We start from the raw sequence: 11,422 nt of genomic DNA, 5'->3' as shown, positions 1-11,422 counted from the left end.
TGGTTACAACTTGTTGACTAATGTAAAGGATTGCAATAATGTCAAAATCAGTATAATTACATTGCAGTTACAAATGCCAGTAACACTCCATCTCTCTGATATTTTTGGAGGTGGTTTGCTGTCTTGCTGGGAGTTGTATAAGTTGATCGATATCATGTTTCTCTGTGTTCAGACTGAAATCCCCTTGGTTTTGTTTGAGTATACTATATGTATCTACTGCTGTTGAATATTTAGTTGTGATTAGGCTACCACTTTTCAATGAGTAACTGATTAAGTTCTTCCAAGTAAGTTTATGATGAACTACGCAGCAAAATTAGGTACAGTGTGCTGCATGCTTCCCATGTTAAATGCCTTCACTGCTTATGCCTGAAACCTGTGATTGGGCCTGGCCTTTCCCTCACTATTGTTTCTTCTTTGTAGGTGTTTTTACAGACTTGACAGTATTTGGAAGTATTTTGTTTTTTTGCCATGTTAATTGTGTCACAGTTCTGTCTTTCTCCTTATATTTTTGTAATCTTTGTTTCTACATTGTTGCTGACATCAGAGGCAGAGAAACCCTGTTAGTCCCTATGAGTAAAGCTCCAGAAACACTGGATCCTACATTTCCCATATTGCAACTCAACAGCATCTTTCATTTCACCTGCCTCCTATAACTGCCCAGTTCTTTTAAACCCCACACCCAAAGTCTGTTATGCAGACTTTCTGTTAGAAAAACGGACAGCTTAGAGGTTATTCTTTACAGCTCCTCCAGAGCCACAGGAGACATCGTACATACAACTGTTTTTGCAGGCTGTATGAGGCCTACTCCCCATGATAAGATAACTGAACTTCTATAGGTTGAACTTCAAACTTCAAAAATTGGTGGAGTGCCCCTTTAAATGTTATTTTTTGAAAAGTCATACAAACTTTATTGTCAGGACATTTGCAACTATTTTGGTTTTCTTATTCTTATTCCAGTATGTTCCTGAGAAGGTATGCAGTGAACTCTTCAAGACTGCTGCTGCCCTCTACTGGACAAATAATCAAAAACAACAGTATTAAAATAAATTAAGGAGGGGAAAAAAATATAAAAATATATAATCTTCATAAATGATGCAAGCACAGGGCTCAACACAAATCAAACTAAATCAAAATAAAACTGAAGGATATTTGTTGAATCCAGAGTTTGGGTCTGTTTGACCCCTCCTGGACCCCCTTCAGTTCGCCTACCAGCCCCGGCTGGGAGTTGAGGACGCCATCATCTTCCTGCTTTACCGCATCCACACCCACCTGGACAAGCCGGCAAGCACGGTGAGGATCATGTTTTTTGACTTCTCCAGTGCTTTCAACACCATCTGGCCAGCCCTGCTGGGAGAGAAGCTGGCAGCAATCAAACTCTTTAACTCCTCCCTCTAAGTGTCAGTCTGTATGACCCTAAGTCATTAAACTGGACATTGATCATTAACATCTCTGCCATACTTGAATAATTGTGCAATATTCTGTGTACTACTCCCGTGCAATATTTAGTTTTCCTATATTAGTTTTTCCTATTTATTGATATTGATATTATATACCTCCATTACTGCTGTGCAATATCTTAATAATCTCAATAAACTACACTTAACTCAGTACATGCACCACTACTTATTACTTAGTACTTATATTAATACATTGTATTATTATACTGTATTATCATCATCAACTGGTAAACCCACTTGGTACTTCACACTTAGTTTATTTTATACTTATACCCACCTGGTACTTAATTTATTTTCTGATCTGTTTTTATAGTTTGTATAGTGTATTGTATTATATTTTTGCTAGTACTTTCTCCTGTGTGCACTGACGTAAAGGCGAGCTGCTGTAACAAAGAGTTTCCCTTCGGGGATCAATAAAGTATTTATGATTCTGATTCTGATTCCAAGAATCAAGCTCTGTATTCATCAAACTGCTATGAGTCACATTTTGAGTGAAAGTGAAGTGAAAGATAAAAGATGAGGATAAAATCACTTTTAATGCGACTCGCAAATTTAAGAATTAAAAGCATTAATTCTCTTACTTTTGACTTAAAGTATACTCAAATCAAAGAGAGCTCTGGAAGTGTCTGGTTGGTTAGTGGTTGCCTTTTGAGGTCTTAGATGGCTTTCAAACATAGACAGAGGCTAGCATCCACTTTTCTAGACATGTTTTTGTATGACTGTATAGTATTACTCATATCTGAAGCAACCAAAAGTAAAATGTCAAATGTTTATTGTTCTGCTTTTAGAAGTATGTCACAACTCTTAAAGAACAGTTTTCAATCTTAGAAGAACATCATGCTGAAAAAAGGCAAGACTGCAAAGTTTTGAAACCGGGTCTTTCACATATTATTTTTTGCAGTCTTACTTGTTTTCTGCATTACACTCTGGTGACCTGCAGCCAATAGATAACTGAGTCTCTTAAAGGAAGATCCATGAGAAATGTGTTGCCAAGCAAAACTCTGCTTGTGAGAAAACCAAATTCAACATTTACTAATTACTAATTTACTAACTTCAAACTCTTCAATAAATGACAAATATACAGACAACCTTTCAGTAAGTGCAAATAGACTAAGCATGAAGATTTTCTGAGTGTATGGAGGATTATTAAAATTCAAACTTTAGACCAGGTGGTCTGAACCTAAAGACCATCAGCATCAAGATGAGCTCAGTACAATAATACTGCCAGACTGCTCGTACACTCATCAACCTATTGTAAGGTGCATCACTTGAAATTAATCGAAATTACATTTTGTTGCCATCATTTGAATCGAAAACATCAGGAAATTGATTTAGAGGCCATATTTCCGAAAGTCACCTTGTCAAGTGGCTCAGAACCAATGCCCCCATTTTGTGACGTATTAACATACAGTAAACAGTACAGTAAGACAAGGGTTAGTTTTGTACCAGGTGTCATGCATGCGGTAATAGTTACACTACTTGTTATGTGGGTACATAATGTAAAATACAGGAGTTCATTGTAAAGGGGGAAGGCAAGGCATTATTATGTATATAGCTTATTTCATTACAAATAAACTCCATATGCTTTACAATGCGTACAGCAACAAGTCAAAATGCAACAGTGACGAGAGGAAAAGACAGTGACACACACACTGCTGAAATAACTACAGCAATGCTTAACTTGGGCAAGCGCGGAGCCTTTACATGACTGCAGTACAAGTGCACGGAGACGATCCGGCGCTGGTGCTGTGGGAGACTGATGAGTAATGGGCGTCAGGTGAGCCGGTGACCAGCAGCAGGCGGGAGACACACACACACACACACACACAAGAAACACAAGGAGAGGAGAGCACACAGGAGCACGCAGGGATCGGAAGGGCACGGTGGCTGACTGACGTGTTCAGTGTGGTATCATTTACTCTGCAGAAATAGAATTTTCCACTTTTTGATACACAGTGTTTTCTAGTGTTTTGCAAAGGAAGAACTGGTTCGCGACTGGTCTGTAGTTACAGTTACAGATGGTTTATTTCATAGCAGGGCATCTCACACGGTGTGTTAGAACAGAGAACATTAATAAACACCATCAAATCATTGCAAGTTATCTACATTATCAGCTTTCCTCTACAGGTTATCGACATCCTGTCACATCAAACATCTAAACATCAAGCTTTAACAAGACAACATGTTGTCAAGACGTGTCTTATTCATGGAGATTGCTTAAGACAGATAATATCTGTGGTTTACCTACTTCCCTTGTAGAGATACAGTTTGCTAATATAGCATTAGTAATTCCACTGCACACACATTACACAAGGAGTTCTTCCAAGTTAACACAGCATTCACTGTCAAGTAGTTTTATTCTTGTTAACCTGTGTGCATCAAGAAAGGAGGGATGAAGCTATTACTTTTGATCGTCAGTGTTTCGAAGTATTTGGTTCTAACCAATCAAGAAGAAGGGGAAAATCAGGTAAACACTGGAATTCTCGAAAGTTGCAGTTAGGGTAAAGAATTGTTATTCAAATTTTTCATTCAAATTTGTGGTAAACGTGAGCAAGTGATAAAAGACCTATGCACGTAAGGCTAAGAAACAGTTAAATGTTATTGTCTTTTAGTGTAATTGCATAGTAAATATACCATATTATGATACATTGATATGTAATTCTGTTGTCTAAAATTGTGATATTAAGCTAATTTTAATTAAAACCTCAAAACAACGATTGAGGTTGGCTTGAATGTTTTTTTTAAATGGTTTAGGAGGCAATATTCAACTTTTTCAACTAAGCTTTGACATCAAATTTTAAACTATTTAAGCTGCATTAAGCAATTTCACACACTGATCAGTCAGAAAAATTGTATGTTGAGGACTTCACTACACTGAAATCACGTTTTTGTGATGTCACTAAGCTGCAGTACATGGTTCTAAATTTCTTCTTGAAAATGAATAGTTTTATATTTTGGGAAGTATGCTTATAAACATTCTTGCTGAGAGTTAGATGAGAAGATACCACTCTCATGTCTATCCATTCATTATAACCAGTTAACGTATCTGAACACAAAGACTGGAACCAGCGGGAAACAGCTAGCCTGGTGCTGTTCAAAAGTAATAAATTCCTCCCACCAGCACCTCTTAAAGCTCACTAATGAACATATCATGTTTGTTTAATCAGCATAAAAACCAATTTGTGGATTTACTGGGAGTTTGTGTGGGACTACTTCTTGACTAGGCGCAGTGACTTCCAAAAGTGTTAATTAGTGAGCTTTAGAGGCGCTGGTAGGCTGACTTTGTTACCTTTGGACAGAGCCAGGCTGGCTGTTTCCCCCTGTTTTCAGTCATTATGCTAAGCTAAGCTAAGCTAACCGGCTGCTGGCTGTAGGATTATATTTAAAGAACAGACGTGAGAGTGGTATTGATCATCTAACTCTTGGCAAGAAAGCGAATAAGTGTATTTCCCAAAATGTCAAACTATTCCTTTAAAGCAGCTGGTGGGGTTGAGTCCGCTCCATCTGCATCCAGATGGAGCGCTCACTTGTGTTTCATTCTGACACAGTATCGAGAAGATACCCCACAAGTGACCACAATTTAGTAAAATACTGCTTATAATTTGGAAAAATACTGCAAAACTGCACCATCTGAATTTGGTCGGTTGACATCTGTCACACTTTTTTGATAGCAGGCATACTCTGTGATTAAGGCTTATAAGATTCATTACCTAGTGCAGCTGAAAGCTATTCTCTGCTATTTGTACAAACTAATGATTTTGGGTTTTTTTTCAGCTGCTGACACCAGAGCAATTTGACTTCAACGCTATCCTCAATTATACATTTACATATGACGATTATGAACCATCTACTCCTTGCAATGTAACTGTGCCTGGATTTAGTAGCGTGGGCCTGATGATCACCTACATCATCGTGTTTCTCTTCAGCATGGTAGGCAACAGTGTAGTTGTCTATGTGGTTTGTTATATGAAGAAAGGTAGAGTCAGCACAGATATCTACTTGATGCACCTGGCGATGGCAGACCTTCTCTTCACTCTTACCCTCCCGTTCTGGGCCGTCAATGCTCATTCTGGTTGGATCTTCGGCAACTTCCTGTGCAAACTCCTGTCAGGCTTTCAGGAGGCATCAGTATACAGTGGTGTCTTCCTGCTGGCATGCATCAGTGTGGACCGTCACTTTGCCATTGTGAGAGCTACTCGTGTCCTGTCCTCCCGTCACCTGTTGGTGAAAGTGGTGTGCAGTGTGGTGTGGCTGGTGGCTGGACTGCTGTCCTTACCCGTGGCAATTCAGAAGGAGAGCATGCGTGCTGAAGACCTGGGCCAGACCATTTGCTATGAAAACCTAACTGGTGAAAGCATTCACCACTGGCGTGTTGCCACGCGTGTTCTGCGCCATACGATGGGCTTTTTCCTGCCACTGCTGGTGATGGCTGTCTGCTACAGCTGGACTTTGGTGGCACTGTTTCACACACGTAATCAACAAAAGCACAAGGCCATGCGCATCATCCTGGCAGTGGTGATAGCATTTGTTCTGTGCTGGCTGCCATATAATGTTACTGTACTGATTGACACACTCATACGAGGCGACTCAATCAAAGGGGAGACATGCGAAACTCGCTACAGAGTGGCAGTGATGCTAAAAGTGACCCAAGTGTTGGCCTTCATGCACTGTGCGGTGAATCCAGTGCTGTACGCTTTCATTGGGCAGAAGTTCCGTAATCAGTTTCTCTCGGCTCTTTATAAACACGGCCTCATCAGCAAGAGGCTCCAGATGGCTTACAGGAATAGCTCTGTCAGCAGTGCAGGGAACATCAAATCTAGACACACCTCCACTACTATGTAACTAACTCCTGACGGGTGATTATGCTATTTACAGGCTCGGGTGGTGGTCATTTTTATTTGACCCTTCAATTGGCCAAATGAGGAAAGTGTAGAATAGTATTACAGACCACAACAACCAAGTGGTCATATTTGATATCCTAATACATGTACAATATAATCTGAACAGAATAAGAATATTCAGGAAAATTAATAGATGTAGGTGTTAGCTTGATTATTCAAAATATGAATCAAGTTCCATATTTTATTACTCCATCACAGCCTATGTACATTGTCTGAATTTAAAGGAATAGTCTAACATTTTGGAAAAGACGATTTGCTTTCTTTCCAAGGGTTAGATGAGAAGATAGATACTACTCTCCCGTCTCTACAGTTAATATGTAGCTGGAGCCAGCAGCCGGTTAAGCTTATCTTACCATAAAGACTGGAAACAGCTAGCAAGGCTCTGTCCAAAAATCCACCTGTGTAAAAATGACAATTCACTGTTTCACAGGGGTTTATGTACTAAAGTATTTCTTGGCCAGGAGCAGTAACATCCTTTAACTTTAGAGGTGCTGGTAGGCAGATGTTGTTAGCATTAGTTAGAGCCAGGCTAGCTGTTTCCCCCTGTTTTCAGTTTTTTTTTTTTTTTGCTAAATTAAGCTAAGCAGCTGGCTGTAGCCTTATATTGAAAAGACAAACATTTTCTCAATCTCTAATCTCAAAGTATTCCTTTAAATCATGTTATTAACCATTGGACAATATTGTAGAGTGGAGAGTGTCATCCCCTAATGTTTAATTGCTATAACAAATAATATGGATGTAGATAGTTTACATGACTAATGCTAAAGTTAGAATTGGATAGTTGCTTCAAAGCTTTAGCTGGATGTCTGATTTAGGATCCTGTCACAACCCAGATGTGTACCCCATAGCTTAGAAAGGCTTTTTTATTTTTATATTCTTGCCTTAGTGTATTTTCATGGTGAGTGATTTAACATTGTTTGAGGTGTAATTATTGAGTCCAAAAAGTTTGCACTCTAGAGAACGAAACTGGGTGCGCAACCTCAAAAATAAAAATCAGTTGTCAGTGGAGGAAAAGGTGGCACACCTTCAAAGTAGTTAATGAGAAAGCTGGTGCAATTATTGAGATTATATTGTTGTTTATGTGCATTTTACAAAGCTTGTGTGGTTTTTCATGAACAGAAAGAACTTTAAGTTTGAAGTTCATTTTAATTTGAACACTGTGAATTTTTAACTTGAAGTTTTTTTGTCCTCATATCAGACAGTAGTGAAAAAACGTGTTTTCGTGTTGTTTTTTTTTTGGCAGATCAGATATCTTGATCTTTCAAACAGGAAGTAGTGGTGAATCATCTTTCTGTTTTCAAAAACAAGGTGCTGTCTCTTCAATGACTGATTTTTATTTAGGTTTCCCTCCAAGGTCTGTACAAACTGCTGCTGCAAGAAACAACAGTGCAACAGTGTTTTTTGTAATCAATGTTGTAATCGTAAAATGCTGTATTTTTTCAGTACATAGCAAATTGTTTCTTGCAGTAGACATCTGGCTATAATACATAAGATAGAATACTTTATCTGTTTATCTGAATTTGTACCTTGATCACGTGAATGTCTGTATGTACAGGTAGTACATGTGGCAATGGTGTGTGTGTGCATGTGCGTGCCTGCATAGGTGGCTCTGTGGCTGATGTAAAGAAGGAGATGGGAGAATGTGTCTTCATGAGAAGTTGTGCAGCAGCCATGGATGCAAAATAAAATTACATGTAAAGGAAGGGATGTTTTTACATTGTCTGATCATATGAATTATTACTGTATTATCCTATTTTTCTCAGCTGTTTCTGCAAAACTCATTTGAAAAAGCCAAAATATACTAAAAAATTAAAAAAAAATCTTTAAATCCTAAACCATGTGTGGTCTCTCATATCAGAAATACTTTATATATATATATATATATATATATATACATATATTTCCTCAGTCAAGTTGTGTGACACTTTATTGTTTAATTCATTAAATTAATTCTACTTTCTATGCTTTACATTAATCTAATTGGACTGAGGAGCAGGTCCTCTGTCGTGGCAAAAAGTGTATAAGGTAACATTTTTGACAGTTCTCTCCAAGCAACAGGAAAAGAGTTGTACATTTTGTAAGTCTGTAAATGTTTTAACACTCCCTGCACTTCCAAAATTGATGGCATTGTAATTGATTTATCAAACGTGGGTCTAGCCTTAGACCACATGAGTAGAGTAACAGAAACAGCTTTCTAACCAAAAATCTTGATGCTGTCCAAAACAAAAGCACGATTAAACGCTTTCGCATGTTGTCCAAGTTCTGGCTGTGCTCCTGTTATGTTTGTGGTCTGGTGTTCTGCTAATTAACATAGTTACTATAAAAATTCATTTTCACCATACAAGTATTTACCATTGTTTTCCTATATGCACTGTTGCAACCTGGCTCACAAGCCATGACAAATAGAAAGGAAATGGTTCTTTAAAGACCCGAATAATCAAATTATTTTATAAAAAGGGCAAAAGTACACACACTTACTGAATCAGTGTAATGATTAGTCAGTGTGAGTTGTGTCTTTGGGTGGAACTATTAATAATGTGTTGAATAGGTGTTTTTTATGATGTGATGGCTGTGATGGCTGATCTTAAAATGACCGGTGCTTACCTTGTAAAAAAGAAGAAACAAATAGAGGAAGTACAGTATTAAGTAAGCATATTCTTCCCATTGTTCTCTGATTTGACAATTCAGTTTTTTTTTTATGTGTGTGTTTTTTTATGTTCTCTGCCTGTCAAGATGTTCTATTTGTATTATTATCATTATATAGTATTATTATTATTATCTATTACTAAAAATATCAAAAATCCATTGCCACTTATCTCCCTCTTTCTATGATCCCTCTGATCTCATATAATATGAACAAGTGAACGACAAAACAGAATGAACACTTCATACGATTCATAAAATGCTACATAATTAAAGGATCTCCTCACAACAAAACCATATCAGGTTCATTAAAGAAATTATTGTAATGCAGTAGTTTGGTACCAGAGTCAGCCTTGTGTAACAGGGTTCCAGTTTGAAAACAACTCTCCCTCTAAGTACAATACTGTTTTGGATTCTTGTTAGTACTGATTGGTGATATCATGTAATTGGCTGCATAGCCCCCCAACTTTAACCTGAGCAGAGGTCTGATTAGCCAGAATAATTACAAACACCTGTGAGGGCAGTAGAGGAAGTAGTCAGATAGGCCTTTTTGAAGGAGGACATTCTGACATGTCACAGTAGCAAAGGCAAAGGCGGAAATAATAAATTAACAATGGCTGAATTCCATTTAGCTGCTTCGGTTTCAGGGGTCCTGCTATTGTGCATCCTGCCTCACTGTCACACTGCCATAGCTGACTGGGATACTTGAATATAATGGAGCCATCGTAAATGTTATTAGTAACACCAGTGCTTTTCAGTCAAAAAGGCCTTTACTTGAGTTAAGGTAGAAATTGCAAGTAACAGGTAAAATGTTAAATAAGTATTATTAGGAACAAACTACTATTAAAGTATTAGTGTTAAAAGTACTCAAGTCAGAAAATGGCGTCAGTGTTTTATATCATTGGATTATTACTTCTGATGCATTTTGCTGCTAGAGCTGGTCAAGCTGGAGCTAATTTGAATTAGGCCTATTTCTTACACTGTTTGGTAGTTTGATACTAAAGCTGTCAGGTTAATGTAGTGGACTAGAAAGTACATTATTTCCCTCTGAAGAGTAGTGGAGTAGATTTATAAACTGACATGAAATGGAAATAATAAAGTAAAAGTACATCAAATTTGTACTTTTTGTACAGTCCTTGAGTAATCATACTGAGTTACTTTCCATCACTGTGTGTGGGTGTGCCAGGCCTTTAATGGCTTTAATATTCCAGTTGATATTATACATATGTGCACATCCTTTGTGTTTAATCAAATTATCACAAACTAACTGGCATACAGTAAACCTGGGGCAGGGTAGTAATTCCAGTTTAGAAATACTAGTTGGTTTCTGGGACTCTGGATAGAATAGGTTGGGGAAATGTGAGTGGAGGGAGGCTCAATAGTGCCCAGCAGCTCATTTTGCCCCAGGGCTAGTGGGTATATCCAGCCCTGCTTTTGATTTTACTTGCAGGGATGCCAACTCACACAATTTGAATTTTGCCTGTTCCCCATTCTTCTACAATTCAGCATCTATTACAGATTAAAATGCCAAGATTAGATTAATGAGTTTACCAATTATTTTCATGTCACTGAATGTGATCTGGGGTTCGGCAGAAATGTCAGCACTGTTGTTCTGTTTGTTGCCCACAATTGTTGTATGTAGATGTAAATAGCACGCATGCATATATATATATATATATATATATATATATATATATATATATATATATATATATATATATATATATATATATATATATACACACACATATATATATATATGTGTATATATATACATATATACATATATATATATACACATATGTATACATATATACATATACATATCTATATATATATAGATATATATATGTGTATATATATACATATATACATATATATATACATATATATACATACATATATACATATATATTTATATATATATATATATATATATATATATATATATATATATATATACACATATCTATATATATATCTATATATATATATATATATATATATATATATATATATATATATATATATATATATATATATCTGTCCTGTCATGTTTATTATTACAGGGATAAGGGATATGTAGGCATATACAGTATAAGCCTACTGAACACAAACTCTCTAATGTTAATAGGAAAAAATCATAAATTCAACTGCTAAAACATAACCTATTAATTGTCTGCCATTGACTGAATATTTGAGGCAATGTTTAATAATATTTGGGTGTTGTATTTTGGACTTTGGTGCTTCATGGAGGTGATTTCCCCCCCCCCACTCTTTAAAGGGTCAGTTCACCCAAATTACTACACTTACCTTTACTAGCATCTATCCATGCATATAGATTTGGATTTATTTGTCCAGGTTTTGAGATATTTTTCTCTGAGATTTCTGCCCCCACCTTTAATACAAATGAGGTGAATG

The 11,422-nt window shown here is 36.8% G+C and overlaps 1 protein-coding gene across 2 annotated transcripts; it reads left to right on the top strand.

Moving 5' to 3' along the window:
- The first annotated feature begins 2,409 nt into the window (after positions 1-2,409).
- Positions 2,410-10,593, top strand: cxcr2 (chemokine (C-X-C motif) receptor 2). 2 transcript variants are annotated; one of them, XM_044217766.1, is made up of 2 exons: positions 2,410-3,234; positions 5,232-10,593. In XM_044217766.1, the coding sequence occupies exons 1-2, from the start codon at positions 3,217-3,219 to the stop codon at positions 6,297-6,299; spliced, it is 1,086 nt and encodes a 361-aa protein (XP_044073701.1). In that variant the 5' UTR covers positions 2,410-3,216; the 3' UTR covers positions 6,300-10,593. The 2 variants fall into 2 exon arrangements, with proteins under 2 accessions (XP_044073701.1, XP_044073700.1); XM_044217765.1 differs by lacking the exon at positions 2,410-3,234 and adding an exon at positions 3,250-3,924.
- Positions 10,594-11,422: the final 829 nt, after the last annotated feature.

Source organism: Siniperca chuatsi, linkage group LG12 (assembly GCF_020085105.1).
Source record: "Siniperca chuatsi isolate FFG_IHB_CAS linkage group LG12, ASM2008510v1, whole genome shotgun sequence".
Classification (NCBI taxonomy): Eukaryota; Metazoa; Chordata; class Actinopteri; order Centrarchiformes; family Sinipercidae; genus Siniperca; species Siniperca chuatsi.
This window is presented reverse-complemented; position numbering and strand designations above follow the sequence as displayed.

Coding starts and splice junctions, on each gene's coding strand:
- cxcr2 (XM_044217765.1), top strand. CDS start 3,850: ATGAAGCTATTACTTTTGATCGTCAGTGTTTCGAAGTATTTGGTTCTA. Junction 3,925..5,231: donor AAGAAGAAGGGGAAAATCAG/GTAAACACTGGA, acceptor GTTTTTTTTCAG/CTGCTGACACCAGAGCAATT.